This window comes from Boleophthalmus pectinirostris, unplaced genomic scaffold (genome assembly GCF_026225935.1).
Source record: "Boleophthalmus pectinirostris isolate CB_2022bp ecotype Guang Dong unplaced genomic scaffold, ASM2622593v1 HiC_scaffold_2, whole genome shotgun sequence".
Lineage (NCBI taxonomy): Eukaryota > Metazoa > Chordata > Actinopteri > Gobiiformes > Gobiidae > Boleophthalmus > Boleophthalmus pectinirostris.
In genome coordinates this window covers 26,427,475-26,448,699 of record NW_026571152.1, presented here as the reverse complement: position 1 = coordinate 26,448,699, position 21,225 = coordinate 26,427,475, and the positions used below count along the sequence as shown (strand labels likewise).

Here is a 21,225-nt window from a genome sequence, read left to right as displayed (position 1 = left end):
AGCGGCCTGGTTAAGATAATTTGGAATTACAAATAAACTAATTTTATAACTTTACCTCATGCATGGACTAAAGCTGCACTGCTTTTATTTTTGAGATATTTCTTTAAATTACATTTCTGTAAAGCTACCTCACTTTTTCACATGTGTAGCTTTACCTCTATATAGTTAATATTATGCTGAACTAAGTTAAGCATTTTGGCCCTGCCCTCCATATTTTTTTCATGTTTGTTTCTCATGTGGAAAAAATTATTCAATCGTGGTTTGATGATCAAATTCATTTAGATGCTCATCATAGACTGTATATATAAATGGACATAGCTAATCTGTTAGCTGCTGTGTTAAAAATAGGAAGTGAGCATGGCGGCGCTTCTGGCTCCATCGTCTCTGGTTCTAATTGACTTTAGATTGAAAAATTGTCTCAACTCTGTCTGTAACTACTGCTATGAGACTCACCATTTTGGTCTTAAAATGTTCATATTGACCCTCTATACATGATCCTAGTGTTTTTCTTTTTCTCTATTTTGTCCGTAAATAAATTCCTATTCCTAATATGGAACTCAGATCCAAATTCACTCCTATCACTGCTGCCCGATTGAATGCTACAGGTCACGTCACACTCCTTTAATCCACTTCTTTATACAGTCTGTGATGCACATTAATTAAACTCCCTGCTTTGGTTTATATGTGTGCCTTCATTGAAATCTGCTGCATTCATGTTCTAACTTGAAATGGAAAAGAAAAATAAATGACAATAAAGGCTAACCTTAACTTAATTTAAACTTAAAGGGCCCACATATCACTAAGTTCAGATCTGTTATAATGTTGTTTCCTCATCACAAACAGACCTGGAGTTGTGTTTTGTTTCATTCACACATGTTTAACACACAAACCCTCAAACAGAAAACATGTGTGCCAATTCTAAACATAAACAAAATGTAAAAAAAAAAAAAAAAAAAAAAAGGTAAGTGTAACATGAAAATTACACCTCTCCGTGACATCACAAGGTGGAACAGAGCATTTTGAGCTTTGGAGATGTAGACAGACTAATAATAAATGATTACTCAAACATGTGTGAATGAAACAAAACACAACTCATGCTATGTTTTTGAGGAGTTACCAACGTATAAACATGGCTTAATGCTCATCAGAGTTAATTTTGTGTAATATACGACCTTTAATTAAGTGTTTATTTTGCATCCCAAATGTTTTTTCTAATAATGTTTGACTTATGACTGTTCTTTTCTTTTTAATCGTCTTATTCTCTGCCTCTGACCTCCAGTTTGAAAAAGGATGATGTTTTTGTAATTGTCCTAATTTGGGCTCACCCATTTTCTACATTGGAAAACACTAGGGCCATATACGACTGTAATGAACCTCTCTGCAGACTCATCTTGGGGAGAGTGATAGTGATGAGGAGAGAGAGTGATGAGGAGAGAGGAGAAGAACGAGGTGAGGACACAAGCAGCTCTATAGAGTGCTCTGGTTCAGGATTGGGACTTTAATTGGAGCCTGAAGGAATAGAGAGACTAAGAACTGTCAAGAGCCCTACTTTAGTGTTCTGGAGGCCACTGTGACACCAACACTCACACTACTGCTGTAAAGCTCATTTTCACCACTAAGGGGGACATCTACTTTAATGTTGTTACCGTTTTCAAATACTAAAAGGCATATTCACTTATCTATGGTTTAAACTAAAAGAAGGTTAAATTCTAACATTTATTTATAGAGTGGCTTTCACAGAGATCAGCTCACAAGGTGCTTCACTAATTTAAAAATATTAATACTAAATTTTTCTTAATAAAAACAGATAAAATGCAGAAACAAAATATAAAATACAATCAATATAATACAATCAGAAAAACAGAAAGAAATACACAGAAAAAAAAACATACATTTGAGTCTTTAAAGGTGCACTATGTCATTTTGCTGGTAGAGGGACCGTCACCTAACCTGATTCATCAGCCGGTTTCACTTCAGAGAAACTGGCTGACTTTACAGCATTAGGATCCATTTGCTCCATGGTAGGCGGGTACTTTTTTTTACTTAACCAGTCACTGCTATTTGGTCATGACGTATGTAATGTGCCGCTAACGGGGCTAACTGGTATATTAAGCTTTTCCCAAATCCCGTAGAAAGAAGGGCAATAACCTCTTTCCCCTTGATAAAATTCACCAAACATTCTCGTTGCCAACAAAGAATGTATGGCTCTTCGCTGATTGGCTGGTGCCTGAACTCGCACTTCCAGGCTTCTTGAAAACTGTCTGGTGTATTCCGATTCCCGACCTAGTCGCTGAAGAGAAATGAAATTGAGCAGAGGCACGAGGTGGCACCAGCCTGGCTAACTGTCACCTTCTTGTCTCTATGGAAATGTTATTACTATGCCTAGAATGTTCCACAGTATTGCATTAAACATGTATATTTCCATGGAAATAATAAGTATGTGATGCCACCAGGCCAGGTTACAGGCAGCCCACTGAATGTATGAATGTATGAATGTATGAATGTATGAATGCATGAATGTATGAATGCATGATTTTCAAGGTATAGAACATAAAAATCATAAATCATAAAAATCTAAATCAAAAAGTTACATAGTGCACCTTTATGTTTGTGATTTAACAGAGTTTGCTGTTAAAAGATCAGGTGAAAGTGCATTCTATAATTTTGGTGTCAGAGATTCAAATACTCAGTGATCTCTTGTTTTGAACCTGTAGTGCACTGAACAGCTGCAGGTCAGACCTGACTAGAGCTGGTCCATGTCTGTGGAGAAAGTTGGACAGGTAACTTATTTCCCTTATTTAAAGCAGAGGAGAGAGCCTATTTCAATAACTACAGGTCTATATCTGTTTTACCCTGCTTTTCAAAAGTATTAGAAAAGGTTATTTTCTCATATAAAAAATTATTAAATTTTTTATAAGTATCAATATGTCTTCCGTAAAAATCACAACACTTACATGGCTTTAATTCAATTATTAGATGAGATAACATTGGCATTAGACAACAGTCACTTTACTTGTATTTATTTATTTATTTTTTTTATTTGTCAAAAGCTTTTGATACAGTCAATCACATAATTGTACTTGCAAAATTATATAAATATGTTTTTATAAAACAGTTTTTAAGTGGCTACAGAATTATATTTGCAATAGATCCCAGTTTGTTTATATCAATGGTTGCATTTCTGATAGAGCTGATTTGCAGTGTGGAGTTCCTCACGGCTCCATATTAGGTCCTAAATGATAATGGGAAATATATATTATTTATACACTTACTTACTTATGTATACACTTACTTTTACTTAAAATTTACGCAACTTAAATTTTACACAATATTTATATACAGTTGAGATATTTACTGTATTTACATTCACTATATTGTCCAATACACATGTGATACAAAAAAGAATGAAAGTCTTACAAAAAACGCCACTGATGAGGTTTTGAATGGCACACCTCTCACTGTTAAACTTCATTATTACGAAGACAAAAATGTAAATATTATGGGGCAATACACTAAGAGATATGGTAATTTATTTTAAAAAATATTGATGGTATTGTAAGAGATGCTAATGGTGACCTTTGAGAAAACCTCTGGGGGATTTCTGATATGGATACAGGCTGAGAGACTGAGGGTAAACCACAGACAAAGAAGAAGAGTGATTATGGACATAGAGTTTTTGTCTCCAAAACTGAAATGATGACGCTTTAAAAAATGCCTATTTTTAATACTTTGCAGCTGATCATCAACATTCCCTGGGGGTGTGATGCTAACTGTAAGCACTGCTCTATCTGAGGCTTGTTAGGCTTTAACCTGAGCCTTATTTTAAAACAATCTGACCAGAAAGAGCTGATTTGAGTTGATTTTTGCTGTTAACAAAAGTCTCACACATAATTTACAATATTTAATAAGCTGGAATATTCCATAATAGTTAATGTTCTAATATGCTCAGTTGTGGGACCCGTAAACCAAACTCTAGAGACGTCACATTATCTTTATCATCATAAATACAATATTATACCTAATCATTGTGCTACTTAAATGGCCCATATTACGCTATTTTCTCATCTGTTATAATGTTGTTTCCACATCAAGCACATACCTGGAGTTGTGTTCTGTTTCATTCACATATGTTTAACACACAAACTCTGTGTTTTTATACTTCATACACCTTCACTAGAATCATTTCTACTGAAGGTAAAAATTGCTGTCAACTTGAAAACTACCAATACCACCCATCCATTTCCTTCTGCTTATCTGGGGCCAGGTCAAGGGTCTAAGTAGGGACTCCCAGACTTCCTTCACCTTGGGCACTTCCTCCAGCTCCTCCGGGGGACCCTGAGGTGTTCCCAGGCCAGCCTAGAGACATAGTCCCTCCAGCATGTCCTGAGTCTTCCTCGGGGCCCCCCAGTGGGACATGCCCAGAACACCTCCTGAAGGAGGTGCCCAAGACGCATCAGATGCCCGAGCCACCTCAGCTGGCTCCTCTCAACGTGGAAGAGCAGCGGCTCTACTCCGAGCTCCTCCCGTGTGACTGAGCTCCTCACCCTATCTCTCAGGGAAAGGCCACCCCCCCACGGAGGAAACTCATTTTGGACGCTTGTATCCATGATTTCGTCTTTTCTGTCTTTACCCAAAGCTCATGACCATAGGTGAGGGTAGATTGACGGTAAATCGAGAGCTTTGCCCTTTTGACTCAGCTCCTTCTTCACCACAACGGTCCGATACAGTGACTGCATCACTGCCGACACTGCAACTACCACTACATGACATCAAGAGGGGGAGCAGAGCATTTTGAGCTTTGGAGATGTAGACATCCTAATAATGCAGGATTACTCAAACATGTGTGAATGAAATAAAACACAACTCCGGGTATGTTTTTGAGGAGGTAACATAGCTTAGAGCTCACAAGAGTAAATTTTGCATAATATATAATGGCACTTTAATTAAGAAGTACACTGTATATGTCCTATGTGACAGACCTGCAGTTTTGTTCCAGTGAGAGAGTCCCACATATAAAACAGGCAATAATGAGTCTGGAGCCGCGCGTTCACTGGAGGTGCTCTGTTTCATGTTCATAACTTCATTACAGCCCCCATAAGGACGCTAATGTCACGCCTGATCGTTTATAATGAAATGTCCCTGGAACAGAAGGGAATCCTCACAAGTGTGTTTTATTCACAACATGTTTCCCCCATCTGCCCACAGAGACTTTGTGCATACAGCAGAAACACAACAGGATAAATTGGAAATATAAACTTAAATCCTGCCTCATTACCATACATATACAGCATTAATCCTTACTAGTCTGACCAGTGAACCTCCTGCATTCTTTCATTCAAGTTTTATTTACCCTCTTTTATTCAGTTTAAGACCTTCAAGCACTTAAGACAAGTTTCTAAAAAGATTAGTTTGTATCTGATGTAAAATATGACATTTTTCAAGGGGCTATATATATATAAGCTATGTAAAGTATTGTGAAAAGTTATGCTGCGTTCCACTTGTCCTTGGAGGCCAGGACTTGGACCTCGGAGACAAGTTTTCTCCTGTGAGTTCCTGTGTTCCACTTGAAATGCTGCAGTATTAAAGGAACTGTACTCCATTTTCCCACGTATTTGAGCAAAGTTTGTCTTGCCCCAGTATGGATATATTGTATAAGCAGCTCTGGAAGTTCTGGAGCATCTTACTGTCCAATAATCAGGAAGTGCACGACAGCATGCTAGTTGGTAAATCTCCATACTGATTTCTGATGACAGTCATGAAAAGAGCTTATAAAGTCATTGTGGTGAATAATTAATTTGCTGGGAAAGCATTTGTGTGTTGAATATATTTGGGCAAAACTTTTAAAAAATGAACTAGTTTTGTTTTTCCACATTTTGAAGACAGCAAAAGGTACAGTGCCTTAAAGGTATAAAACTAATGAAAGAGTGTGCCAGTTTAAATGCAAAACTGTAACTTGGAAAATCAAATCTGGAAACAAGTATGTATGTATGTATGTATGTATGTATGTATGTGTGTGTGTGTGTGTGTGTGTGTGTGTGTGTGTGTGTGTGGGTGTGTGTGTGTGTGTATGCGTGTATGTGTGTATGTATGTATGTATATTCTCTTAAGTCTAAGGTTGTTTACTATTGATACTTTTCAGCTCATGTCATCACCATTTCCTAATGGTGTGACGCTAACTGAAAGCACGGCCCTGTCTGAAGCTCTGTTACTCAAATTAGACTTAATCTGATCTTTATTTTAACACAATCTGATTAGAAATGTTTGGAAGATTTGGAACTATAACTACGTCTCTCAGTCATCAGTTTTCCAGTTTGTCACACACCTTTTTTGTTGAAAATCAAACACCTAAATATGACCATGAAGGCTCGTATTGATCGCAAGCTCCTGAAAATGTGCAGTTTAAACCTAGTTTGTATTTTTCTTGAGTTTTCAGACGGTCTTAAAACTTTTTTCCGTGATTGCAAATGTGTGCACTGTGTCATCATGGAAACTGCTGAACATTCTGCCAATAAAAATGTATTAGAGACCCCCAGAGCGATGTCAGTGCAAAACATCAATAACAAATACAGCCCACGAATATATATATGACGTAGTTTGTGAGTGATACAGACGTAAGCATCACCAATTCCTAGGCTTATTAGTTATAGGTGTTAATTTAAGAATTGCTGCATATTCACAAGATATAAAGAATATTTTACCAGCTATTGTTGGTATTTTCCCTTTTCTCTATCTCAATTTGCACTTTATTAATTAACTTATATCAACTCCATACATTAACTCCCTCTTATTCTTTTGACCTGGCAGCTGAACTTTGACCGGGACGTAGACTGTCAATGCTGAGGACTCAATCTGCTCATTGATCACTGTAGTTTACAAATGGGCGCTGACAGAAACACTGCGCCTAGATGAGCGACTGTGCGGCGTATCACTCACATATTAATATCCCTCTGCGTGTCCAAGAGGATGCAGCTCATGTGAAGATGGATGAAGGGAGGGCGGCCATGATGGATAGGTACAGGATATAGAGAAGTGAATGAGAAGACCTCGTGAATTTTAACAAGGACATCACGGAAACACTAGCGGCAGATTAACTCTACTTATAAGGGCTTTTTTACTGTACTGCGATGTGGCCTGCTATATAGATTTATGAGGGTCTTCGTTTTAAATCTGGAAAGAGCAATAGACATAAAGGTGAGAGATGTGATAGCTTCAAACTGAAATTTCCCATTGTATGGCATTAAAGGGCCCATATTATGGTACTTTCTGATGTGTTATAATGTTGTTTCCTCTTATTTTTGTATATTTAGTTCTTCTCTCAAACAGAAAACACACGGTTCCACCTTATGATGTCATATGGTAATACAGGAAGTTAGAGGTGGGGACTTGCAAGTCAAGACTTGAACTTGAGTCAGACTTGAGTCAATATTTTTAGGAGACTTGAGACTTGACTTGATAAAATGGACTAAGACTTGGGACTCGACTTGGCCTTGAAGGTCAGTGACTTGGGACTTGACTCTGACTTGAGGCCTGTGACTTGAGAAGACTTGATGCTTCTCCTAAAAATATATGTTTTTATAAAATACTTTTCTCTTTACAGTTGATAAATGCAGTGCTTTGATATGGTATCCTCAAATGTACTACAGTAATACACAGTACAGTAATATACAGTACAATACAGTACAACAGAGGGAACTATAGAGAACTACATGACAAAATAACTGTTATTTAGCACTTTTAAATCTGAATTCTTTCTGTTCTGACTGTAATGATTCACACTAAGATCTTGACAAGATGTTTAAAAAGGAAATAATACCTTTTCTACAGCCCTTATATAAATATTCATATATAAATGTATCACTTTTTAAGTACAATTTAGTTTAAAATTCATATAAATTGCAAAAATCTAAGCTATATTTGGTACTTTGGTTTAAGGACTTGAAATGATTTGAAGCTCAAAGCAGACTTGACTTGGACTTGACTTGGACTTATGAGCCAGTGACTCGAGACTTGACTTGGACTTGCCTGTATTTGACTTGGGACTTGACTAAGACTTGAGATCACAGACTTGAGACTTACTTGAGGCTTGCAAAACAATGACTCGGTCCCACCTCTGCAGGAAGTGCTCCACTGTGTTCTTAAACTCCATACACCTTCACTAGAATAAACTGGATGATTTTAGAAACGGATTTGACAATCTCTACCGAACTAAACTTGAATAACTACGGCTGCATGACGTCACAAGGTAGAACAGAGCATTTTGAGCTTTGGAGGTGTAAACAGATACCTCTGCCACTCCACAGTGTTAGTATTATTTCATTTACATTTACATTAAGTTAATTACAACATATAATTTAATTCATTTCTTTAGACTTATATTCTAATTTGGGTGCACACATTTTAGTATAAGCCTAAATTGTATACTTACACTTGTTTTTTTCTTTTTGTTTGTTTTAGTTGCCGGAGGATCCTTGGCTGAGACCATCCATGAATCAATAAAGGGGGGAGCACTCTTTAGTTTGGTTTACTAAGTTTGTTCTAGTTTGCTTTAAGGTCACTTTATTAGCACTTATTATTTGCTGTATTATATTTATTTGCCTTATTGTTATTTTGATTAAGTTAGTAGTTTTAGTTAATTATTTAGTGTAATTCACCTCTCTTGTGTTCAGTTTCAGTTGGTCCTTGGTATTTAAACACCACTGTTTCTTTGTCTGGTTGGGTTAGTTTTGCTCTGTTCAGTTTGATTTGAATTATCCCAGTTGGGCCCGGCTCTTTTTGTTAATGATTTACCTAATTTGAGCCTTTGTTAAAATCTTAAATCTTTTTTTTTTTTTTTTTAACTTTATTACATTTAAACATATTTTTATACCTTATCTTTTTGCCTTTCTGTTTGGTTCATTACACAGACTAATATAACATGCTGCTCAAACATGTGAGAATGAAAGAGAAAACTACTCCAGGTATGTTTTTGATGAGGTAACAACATTATAACATGGCTCAAAGCTCACAAGAGTCAATTTTGTGTCCTTTAAACATATCTATCACCATACAGACACGTAGGTAATGCCACAGGTCAGATCTGTGGAGAGGCAGTCACATTCACAATAAGAATACATGTTTTTGAAAGTAAAATAGCGCACCTTTAATCAGACTCTATCAGACATCAATGAAAAAACACTGTATAATGTTCTATGTTATTAAAACAACAAAGAACCAATATCTGTATACATAATTCATTACTCTGACACAATCTCCCCTCCTCAGTGATTCCTCTTGGACAGTTTGTCATGCGTGACCACTCTCCTGTTGACATAAGTGTTACATGTGGAGTGTGAGAGAGACAGCGGCAGGAGCTCGACCCTGCCACAGGTCAGGAGCCGCCTGACAGGGGAGAGCATCTCATACACCACGAGTGAAGACAGATGGATACTATAGTGATGACAATGGATTCTTCGAAGGCAGAAATGTCGGCTCTATTTCAATATTTCATGTTAAATGTTTGTATTTTTAATAGATTGTCTTATGTGAAATAATAATGAATTAAAATAAGATAAATAATGCCTTCTGCACATTCGTGGAGGGAAAAACTTTTAAATCATTTGAAAATCTGAAAATAGAATTCAATTTAGATAACACAGATTTGTTTAGATATCTACAGGTACGTGCTTTTTACAACACAGATATAAGCCAAGATGATAACAGTAATATTGGTTTTAAATGCTTCTAAAATTCTGCCCAGCAAATCTGTCTCTAAACTTTATAAAGAGCTGCAAAAAGAAAAGGGTAACAACACATTTCATGTTAAATCTAAATGGGAAGAGGGGCTGAATATTGTTTTATCAGAGAGGGATTGGCTTTTTATATGCAGCACACAACAAACAACAACTGGTTCCAAAAGGTGGAGGGAATTGGGTGGAAGTGTCTTATACGATTCTTTATTACTCCTCAAATTACTGCCAGAGTATAAGGGTTTGATTGTCATTGTAGAGACAATGTGGCCACTCAAATGCCAATCACTCTCATATTTTTTGGACATGTACAAAATTAAAATCATTCTGGGACAATGTGTTTGGAAAAACAGATACAATCTTGACTTAAGTTGTCCCCAAGGACCCGAAGATATTTTTATTAGGCCTTCTGCCTGGAGAGGTGATCAAAAAAGCGGACAGATACCTTTTTAAGATTTTGACATTGGCACCAAAAAAGCAATAACAAGAAGCTGGCTTAAAAAGGACCCACCGTCATTGAATCAGTGGCTAGACATTATAGAAGAAATATATTCCATGGAACAACTAACTTTTTTTCTACAACTCAAAGGACATTTCTTCATCAAACGCTGGACAAAATGGTTGAAATACAAACAAAAAGAGACTTGATTCACTCTTCAACATCCTTATTACAGTGGAACAACGCCCCAAGCTTTGTATTGGTTGTTTCTTTGTTCTTTATTACACAAAACTTGAAAAACCTGAATAAATAAAAAAGTATATAAAAAAGATAAATATTTCATTTATAGAAGATAAGTTAAGATTTTGTCTTTTTTGTCTAAACATTATTTGTGATGTATATCAAACAATCTCTATCATACAGGTACATTTACAAAAGCAAGGGATGACAATAACAGAAAACAACTTGCATCATTTTATTTTTGGGATAATTGTACTTTTACTTGTAACTTTGTGTAACTGTAACCATGTAACTGTACATTTAAAATCATAATGCAATACAATACAAGTCCACAGAGGTCCTGCGTTGATCCTTTGCTGGGGGTGTTCTACATGTGTCTTAATGGTGGAATGTTCAGCAGTTACCATGGAGACACAATGCACACATTCGCAAATACTGTCAAAAAAGTTTTAAGATTGTAAGCTAAATCAGTTCTTTCTGATCAGATTGTGTTAGAATAAACCTCACATTAAAGTCTAACAGAGCTTCAGACAGAGCAGTGCCCACATTTAGCTTCACAACCCCCGGGAAAGTTAATGATGTCAGCTGCAAAGTATCACGTAACAGCTGTTTTACTTGAGTACACATTTTCAGCATTTTTCCACCCCTGTGTATAGAAGTAGAGTGATAAAAATCCATGTTTTCAGCTTGTCCCTGGTACTAGAGTACACTGCACCGCTGAGGCACTTATGGCGCATAATAGTGTAGGTATCATTAAATGTGATTGATGAGAGCTGCTGAGATTAAATCAGAGGAGGTGATCAACACTGCAACAGAACTGAGCTGCTCTGAAGTGAGTTACTGAAGTACAAGATAAAACAGAGGCAACAGTGGATCAATAAGACATGACTATGGAAAAGCAGTCAGAGGAAAGGCCTTAAACCAGCCACGCTCTGGTTCAGGGAGACAAGCTCAACATTGTAAATACAGACTGTCAAAATACACAATAACTCTTGTTTTATGTGGATAAAATATACACTCTGGAATCAGAGGTGGGAGCTACATTTACTTAAAGGGCTTATATTACAGTATTTTTTAATATAATGTAATTTCCTCATCAAAAACATACCTGAAGTTGTTTTGTTTTTTTTTTCATTCACACGTTTAACACACAAATCCTGCATATTTAGGCTGAGTTCTTCCCTCAAACAGAAAACACTCTATGATGTGTTGTGGTAATACAGGAAGTGCTCCATTGTGTTTTTAAACTATCCACACACCTTCACTAGAATCATTTCGATAATTTCTGTCCCAGAATTGCCAGTCTCTACTAAACTAAAGGTAAAATGTAGCTGTTAACCTGAAAACTACCTCTTCATGACATCATAAAGTGGTGTGTAACTTTATAATATAATTTAACCTCTCCGGATAGTTTAGTCTTACTTGTGAAATATATTTTATAGGGTAGCACTTTGTTGAAACATTTCTAATTTTTGCACTTCTTCTTTAGGTATGTTTTATGAAATCACAGGGTCTATTGATTGAAAATTCCAAGTGTTAATATTATTTTAAAGGTCCTATATTACGCAAAATTGACTAGTGTGTACTTTTACCCATGTTATGAAGTTGTTACCTTCTCAAAAACATACCTGGAGTTGTGTTTTGTTTCATTCAAACATGTTTGAGTAATCCTTTATTATTAGTCTGTTTACATTTCCAAAGATCAAAATGCTCTGTTTCACCTTGTGATGTCGTGAAATTGTAGTTTTCAAATCGCAAGATACCTTTTACCTTCAGTTCAGTAGAGTTTGGCAATTCCAGGACTGAAATTATGTTAGTTATGAAACAAAACACAACTCCAGGTATGTTTGTGATGCAAAAACAACATAAGAACATGGATCAGAAAATAGTTCAGTATGGGTCCTTTAAACTAATATTCACCTCCTTTTGGAACTAGAGTGAGAAAAACATAGTAAAAATTTGCCTTGAACCCATGACTGCCTCTTTGCTCACACACAGACAGTGATAAGTATAAGTCATTCTGAATTGAATTCATTTTTCTTTAATTGTCTGAGAACAGATGATGAGTAAGTACAGTGGGGAATAACACAAGTTAGTCTTCGATCTATGGACCACAGCTGCACCATCCTATCAATATAACACACAAGAACGAGCCGAGAAACACTAAAATGCTGGTCTCATTCTTTTTATAAAACCCTGCCTTTATGCTCAGATAATGTACAATATTTTCCCAGGGGAGGAACAGCTTTGTTTTTATAGCCAAACCACCTGAACACATTATAAATACTCACATACACACAGTGGACAGAGCCCCGTGTAGAAAAAAGGGATTTATTTGAGTAATTTTCAAACTATGTTGTGTTAGTTTTATGGGATCTGACTTCAGTTCCTCCTCCAAAGGGGCTTGCCTGTTGCTGGCTGCAGTAAGTCCAAGAATGATGGAAAAATTTGGTTACAGTGGGATTTTAATGAGGATCACTTGGAAAATGTGCATGGTTTTATACAAGTTGTCTCTGAGTATTGTTGGAAAATAAGTGAAATAATGGAAGAATGACCAGATTTGACCAGCTTTAGTGTTTGGACACAGTGTTTGATTGCAAATTCATAAACATCAGCTTAAATATAAAGTAATGAGCCATTAGGAGAGAGTTGTGTGCAGTGTTGAGCAGCTCTGACCTGCAGATGGAGTGTATCTCGTGTGTGTCTTCGTCCTTGCGTGCGCTGTCTGTCAGACTGTCTCCCAGCGCCATGAGACACTGAGCGAAGCCCTTATAGATGGAGTGACACCTGCGGGCGGAGGCAGCCGCGACAGGCCAAGGCCGCAGCACTGTGACAGAACAAGAAAGGTAATACATGTTAGACAAAGTGCACACATGTGAAACCACACATACAGATAGAATCTATATCTGTACACAGCAGGTGATGCCGCTGGGCCAAATTACAGGTCAGATCTGTGAAGAAGCAACCCTACACAAAGTAAGCACAAAAGTTTTTCCAAATATTACTAAGCAAACCCAAAAAAATCTCTATTGAAAAGTTACATGGTCCACCTTGATCTGATGAAAGCTGATCTCTATGACAAAAGATCCACAGATTAAAACCTTGGCTTGGATGACAAAGTTTTTCTGAAAAATATCTAATATATTGAATGATATTGAACAATTTGAGCTAATAACTTTGAATAACTCTGCTCATTCTGCCAATACACATACAGGTAGAACACCCCCAGTGTGATGTCACTGCAAAGTATCAATACAAAGTCCACCACAATCTATGGCCTTGCCGATGCTGATGTTGTGGGTGTGAGAGTGACGCTGGTGCAGATCACGCCGGCGTCTTGGAGCTTATTTGTCCCATTGATGGACTGAGATCGTCATGGCGATCCATCACACGCAAACTGCTGTGGCTCCACTTTCTGCCTCATTCAGTGTTTAAAGCCCAGAGCTGATGGATGGACCACACCACCGATGAGACACGCCACAGCCTGTCCACTGCCCGCCTACCAAATACTAACAAAAATACAGCTACACACTGATGGGGAAGTGTAGTTTAAGTGCTGACAGCAATGGAGACGAAAAATCAAGGCCACTATTGTCTAACATTACATTTGTTGACACCTTGAATAGATCAGATACTGCGGAAGTGCAACTTTTTATTTCTGCATGATGAATAATAAGTCCATGTATCGATCGTCAACTACTCAACACTTCAGAGAGTTAAATATCTTTGAATAAACCAGCTACTTCCTTCGCCAAGCAAAAGGGAAGAGTAAAATCAAAGAATATACCCTCTAGAAGATACTCATCATATCAGTCTTAACTTATTAAGGTTTAGGATGTTTACAGACACTATTCTTTCAACAGAAATGTCTTTTGTTGGAAATAGCAGATTTTCATGTCAAAAACTAAAGGGGCTTATATTTTCTTTTCTATGTTATAATGTTGTTTCCTCATCACAAACAAACCTGGAGTTGGGTTTTTGTTTAACTCACACATGTCTTCTCTCAAACTGAAAACTCTCTGTTCCACCTTGTGATGTCATGTGGTAATACAAGTAGTGCTCCACTGTGTTTTTAAACTCCATACACTTTAACTAAACTCATTTGGATAAATTCAGCTCTGGAATTCCCTATTTCTACTTAACTAAAGATAAAAGGAACCTGTTAACTTGAAAACTACTGCTTCATGACATCACAAGGTGGAACAGAGCATTTTGAGCTTCAGAGATGTAGACAGACTGATATAATAAGTAAGGGTTACTCAGACATGTGTGAATGAAACAAAACACAACTCCAGGAATGTTTTGACTAGGTAACAACATTATAACTAGTGCTGTCATGCGATTAAAAAAATTGAGAGATTAATTAATTATGATCTGTAATTAATTAATCTAATTAATCTCATTTTAATCTCACCTAAAATTGCTGAGAAAAGCCTTCAATTTGAGGTATTTTCATTTAAATTCATTATTACATTATTGTGGCAGATCAAAAGACTGATATAGAACAAAAAAAAGTGACTTTATAAGTCATTTATTGTTTAACAAATCTCCCCAAATTGGCTGTTGAGCCCAAGTCTCCATGAATAAGAAACTGTTTGCTGTAAAGTAGCAAAGACGAGGAAATCTGAACATAATAACTTTTGTCTACTTAAAGACAATAAAAAAGTCCAGTCTTTCCTTAACCATATTAAAAATATTATTGATAGAGAAATGCTTTATATATGAGATCACTGGTTTTAGTCCTTGTTTTAGTCCTGGTTTAGACCTGCTTTAGTCCTACTTTAGTCCTAGTTTAGTCCTGGAATGGATTAATCCTGGTTTTAGTTCTGGTTTTAGTTCTGGTTTAGTCCTGGTTTAGTCCTGGTTTAGTCCTGGTTTTAGTTCTGGTTTTAGACCTGGTTTTAGTTCTGGTTTTAGTTCTGGTTTAGTCCTGGTTTAGACCTGGTTTAGAGCTGGTTTTAGTTCTGGTTTAGTCCTGGTTTAGACCTGGTTTAGTCCTGGTTTAGTCCTGGTTTAGTCCTGGTTTTAGTTCTGGTTTTAGTTCTGGTTTTAGTTCTGGTTTAGTCCTGGTTTAGACCTGGTTTTAGTTCTGGTTTTAGTTCTGGTTTAGTCCTGGTTTAGACCTGGTTTAGAGCTGGTTTTAGTTCTGGTTTAGTCCTGGTTTAGACCTGGTTTAGTCCTGGACTGGATAAGTCCTGGTTTTAGTCTTGGTGTTAGTTCTGGTTTAGAGGCGCACAGGAGGAAGCGCGGTTTACGCCGCGTACGCGAGAAAACATGATCCACACGCGGCTCACGGGAGCACGTCGGTGTCCGCGCAGTAACTACGGAAGGAAACGTGGTCCGCGCGTTCTCAGGTTAATGACGATGATGAAGTGTGTGTGTTTGTGTTTGTGTGTGTGTTTGTGTTTGTGTTTGTGTGTGTGTGTTGTGTTTGTGTGCGTGTCCCCTCATGTGGCAGGTCACTATAGGACAGTAGTGCAGACATCATGAGTCTATGCAGGTTGTTTTCACCAGTGACATTTAAGTTGTAGGCGATATTATATTAGTTATTTTCTTTTATATTTCACGTCGGGAGAATAATTTCCAAGACACGAATGTGTTTTTACCTGTGCACTGCTGACTCTGTTCTACTGGCTCTTCGACTTCGTCCATTGTGTGACTGATGCCGCCAACGTTAACATGATGTTTACATCGCTCTTACTGCGCGTGTTTTGTGTGGGTTTCTGGCAATGAGTGGAATTACCGAAATAAAAAAATGTATAAATGTGTTTTTTTTGTGTGTGTGTTGTTGTTGTCCCAACAACACATAAAAACAGGTTTTATAATAAAGCAACTTGCATACAGAAACAGTAAAGTTAGAGATTAAAAATGAAATTAACGCGATTAAAAAACATAACGCGCTAAATATGACTGTAATTAATTAATCGCAATTAACGCGATAATTTGACACCCCTAATTATAACATGGCTTAATGCTCAAAAGAGTAAATTTTCCCTTTAATATCAACTTTTATAGTGTAGAGTGAGTTTTTGTTTGTCTGTATTTTTGAAATCTATGCCTATTTTTCTTGTCTTTGGCTTTAGTTCTTTGCCCATTTCTTCTTTTCTATTATTATTTTTTCTTGCAAACAATTGTGACTATGAGGGCCAAATTGTTGATGAAAAGTTCCCAAACTGGGTATGGGATTGACTGGTCCGGTAAATAAATTGATAAAATGCATCAGTGCCCAAAATGACTCAACTCAACAATGCTGCCTAAAAGTGGACCCTTATGGGAGGAGGGACAAGTGAAGTTTGGCACATGCAGTATTGTAGCTTCACATTACGCACATTACACACAAGGCACCAAGTACTTGTGGGGGCATCATGTGAATCCTCGTAAATGGCTAGTGACAGCTCTGGGCAAAATTCAAAACAGTAATAGAGAACAACTAAGACAAGCTAAAAGTTGAATTGGCGAATACCCCTATGATGAACAGAAAATCAGCAATATTGGATAAAAAAATTTGCCCCAGTTTTGACTGCGTGTGTGTAAAACATGACTAGTCCCCGGTTTTTGATCAAAATTAGCTTACATTTGGTACGTCACATTTAGAGACATAGGTTCACATAAATTATTTGCTTTTTTGGGATATTTCTTACGGTGTTTTCAAATTTGGGGATTCAATTCTGTGAATGACTACAAGCAAAAAAAGTATTATGGGGTATTTTTCACAGCTGCAAAGATAAAAAAAGGGTTGCAAAGATAAAAATAAAAATATAATAATTAAGGTGTGGAGTCGTGCACACCAGGGCGAGCGAGGGCCATCATCACAGCTTTATTTTATCATTATTGTAGTGTAAAAAGTGCATTAGAAATAGTTGGATTAAACTGGAACATCACTAAATGAAGTGATATCTGTGATTAGAAAAACAATGGGGAAAACAAGTTAATTCTATGTTTATAAAAGTTTTTAATTTCTCTTGTGGCTCGATTCACTCTGTCTCTTAACATCGGACCTCCTTCATTTATCTGTATGAAGTAAACAGATTACGCTGTTATCATGTGAGCAGTTCATATCAAACACCGTACCGATTACCCCCATCACATGAGACTTGAAACAAAAGTTCTAATTTTCAGCTAGACTGGATAAAAGTTAAAAGACAAAAATACAAATCTAATTCAAAGTAATCATCTTTATGAAAATGTGGTCTCCCGTGAAGTTTGGAGCTCTGTAAACATGGTTCTCAACATGACCAGCGCCTGTAGTTGTTTGTTCACACTTTCTAAAGGGAAACTCTTCCAGTGCACTAAATAATTCTGAGCCATCCCTCCAGTGTTGTTCCATAATTAACACAGGCTGGAGGTGACTGAAGTCGAATCAGCTTTCATGTTCTCACTCTCTGTACATGCTTTGCTGGCTTGCATAGATTAATTTAGTTCACAGTTTTTTTGAAGTCCCGCTATTCAAAAATGGCTGGCCTACATTTCACAAAAAGGGATCAGATAGAAAACTGAGTGAAAGCAAACAAAAACTGAAAATAGTGGCTGTGCAGTCAGACTTAAAGGAGCACTGTGTAAATTGTTTAGTTGAGCGTCCGCCTCTTGTTTGTTTCTATGGCGATGTTATTAGTATTGTTTTTAATATTTCACAATGTGGCATTAAACTTGTCTATCTGGCTTTAATTCAATTACAGTTGTTTTTTATACTCTTCACAGAAGTGACCTGTAACTTGGCTTGGTTAATTTACAGAGCATTATTCATTCACTCTAAACTCCGTGGTGGTAAGCTAATATTGCAGCCACAGTTGCCCTGGGGCAGACGGATGGAAGCAACACTGCCAATCTGCGCCATCAGCCCCACCCGACCACCACCATCACTCACACCCACCACATTCATACTAGTCAATGTATGTGAAGTGCCTTGCTTAAGTAAGTAAGTTTTATTTATATAGCGCTTTTCACAGACATATGTTTATATTCACTCCACACCCAGGCGACAGTGGCAAAAACGGTCATTGTGTCCTTTGGTAAGACACTTCACCCACATTGCCTAGTATGAAACAACAACAGTTTTTACGACTGCCACCCCACTGTGGCACCCGATTTTCCCAGCAGTCTCTCTTCCCGGCCTTGCTTAGCTTCTGAAATCTGACAGGATCAGGTTTTGACAAGTTGGTATGGCCACTTCACACTCAGAGCTAATGAGCTAATATTGCAGCCACAGTTGCCCTGGGGGAAATGGCAGAGGCAACACTGCTAATCTGCACCATCAGCCCCACCCGACCACCACCATCACTCACACCCACCACATTCATGCTAGGCAATGTGTGTGAAGTGCCTTGCTTAAGGACACAACTACGTTTTTTCTCACTGGAGCCCCACTGTGGTATCTGATGTTCCCAGTGGTCTCCCATCCAAGTACTAACCAGGCCCGGCCTTTGCTGAGCTTCTGAGATCAGACGAGATCAGGCTTTGACAAGTCGGTACGGCCAACACAAAATGACTATTGTAGAATATGTGACAAGTTAAGTCTAATGCATTACTGTGGAAAATTACAGAAACATCAACAACAGTAACATCACCATGGAGAAAAGTTGCACCTACTGAGAAATGTGATAATGGATATTGTGTTGATTGATTGTTGTATTGATTTCCAACAAAGCAAGACTGGTTCTATATCCCTACAATTCCAAGCCAACATCTACCAGGTTTCTGTATCTCGTGCATCCTACATTTTTTCTATTATCATTGTCCTTTTAAATAAACTTAAAATAAAGCTCCAAATACACCGGTCAGAAGTTTTAGAATACCACACTTTTTCAATTTTTTTTTACTGTTTACTGTTGACCAAAACGTATTCTACACTTTTGATTCATGAAAGTGTCCATCTTCGGCAGATATAACAGCTGAACACACTTTTTACAACACAAATCAAATATTCTTCAGAAAGTTCTTCCCAAGTCTGTTGCAGAAGTTCCCATAAATGTGTGGCACTTGTAGGTTTCTTGGCTTTCACTTTTCTTTCCAGTTCATCTCAAAACCAGCTCGATGCGGTTTAAGTCTGGAGACTGTGCTGGACACTCCATGTTTTCAAGTTGACCATCTTGTTCTTTTTTCCTGAGCTAGTTTTGGCAGAGCTTGGACTTATTTATTATTTACCTTTGTGCCATTTTAAGCTATTCTTTGGACTTGCACGACTTGAATTGCAATAAATAACTGGAAAAATTAGGGTGTTCTAAAACTTTTGATGGTAGTGTAATGTGTAATGTGTGTAGTGTAATGTTTTTCCCAACAGATATCAAACAAAATCCAGTTCACACTTTTACTGCAGTAATTTCAGTTGATTCCAAGTTCTAAACATTATAATGCAGTATAAGTCATTACAAACTTTGCTAAATCCACAAAATAAAACAGCTTGAATAAGTTTTGTAAATAAAGTTCTGTAAATAAAGAATACAAACCTGTCCTTATTTTACCTGTCTCTATTCAGATAAACTGTCATAGCACAATAAGTACTTAATATTGCACTGAAAAGAGACATTAGTAAATGAACAGATATCTGCTGTTAACACTGTTTCTGATGTAGAAGATTACAAGAGGATAAATGACAAACGATCCTGTCACTGCAGCCAATCACTGCCTCATCCGAGAACAGCTTAAAATGCAAAAGACTCAATATCCACAATAAAAGGAAAGTATTTGTATTCACACCATTAAGCTTGGGGAAGTACAATGGATTCATAGCGTTTCTTTCATGTTACACCTCACTGCTGTTATAAAGGACATGTTTGAAAAGTACAAAGATAAAAGTCTAACACTACTGTCCTCAACCAAGACACAACACAAAGATTTTTTATGTTATTGTAAAAGAGAAAAACAAACTTCAGACTATATAGTTTTTGTAACTGCTCGACATTATACTCTATATTCTCAGTTTAAAAGCCTACTTTGGAGAAAACGTGTCTAGTTTTCATATATAAAAACACCTGTAAATTAATAAATACAAGCCATATTTGTTTAATGCCATACTGTGGAACATCCCAGGCAAAGCAATAACATCAAAAGTTACACAGTGCACTTTTAAGTAGATGTGTGAATACTCTACCACATTTTTGAACAGGACTGAAAAGTAAAAGTACTTTTATTATGGTTTGAGACCTGCTGAAAAGGCCGAGGAGTTTGTTTTTAATACATTTTTAGTTTGAGCAACAAAAATATACAAAGAAAAACTGCATTTTAGTTGTTCAACACAAATCTTTATTAAAAGCCATACATTTGAATCCTAATAAGACCTAAACATCTGTGCAATATACTTTTAAGTACTTTTTTTTTTGCTTCAATAGCTGTATTTTTACTTAAGTAATATCAGAGCACTTTTTCCACCACTAAAATTGCAATGTGAATGGCTACAATTGGAAAAACACAAATATAATGTTTTGTAATGTTTTTTTGTTTGTTTGTTTGTTTGGTGTTTTTTTGTTTTTTGTTTTGGTTTGTGTGTTTGTTTGTTTAGTTTATTTATCAGGAAGAATGCACACAAAAAAATAAAGAAAATCACTGACCTATACAAAGATAATGTTGCCAGTACCAGATATTTACAGTAATTTTTGGTTAAAATAATACAAAGAGGTAATATTGCCAGTGCCAGATATTTGGAGTCATTTCTAGTTGAAATAATAGCAATACAATTTTTTGTTCTTTCAAAGTCATTCAAACCTTGTGCAAATCATTGAAAGAGTCAGAAACTGTATCTGGTGTCTTTATTCTTTCATTATATTTTCAAATCCTTGCACATCCGTTACTCACATTTTCCAGCTCTGTCTCCTGTTCCCATTGGAG

At 36.8% G+C, this 21,225-nt stretch overlaps 1 protein-coding gene across 1 annotated transcript in view; it reads right to left on the bottom strand.

The window, feature by feature from the left end:
* nrn1la (neuritin 1-like a) overlaps positions 1–18,701 on the bottom strand; it is a 29,287-nt gene extending 10,586 nt beyond the window's left edge. The window contains exons 1-3 of the mRNA XM_055155894.1: positions 18,615–18,701; positions 13,317–13,371; positions 13,081–13,231 (exon numbers count right to left, since the gene is read on the bottom strand). Coding sequence (XP_055011869.1) covers positions 13,081–13,231; positions 13,317–13,371; positions 18,615–18,701 — 293 coding nt within the window. The remainder of the gene's footprint in view (positions 1–13,080; positions 13,232–13,316; positions 13,372–18,614) is intronic.
* Between the last annotated feature and the right edge of the window lie 2,524 nt (positions 18,702–21,225).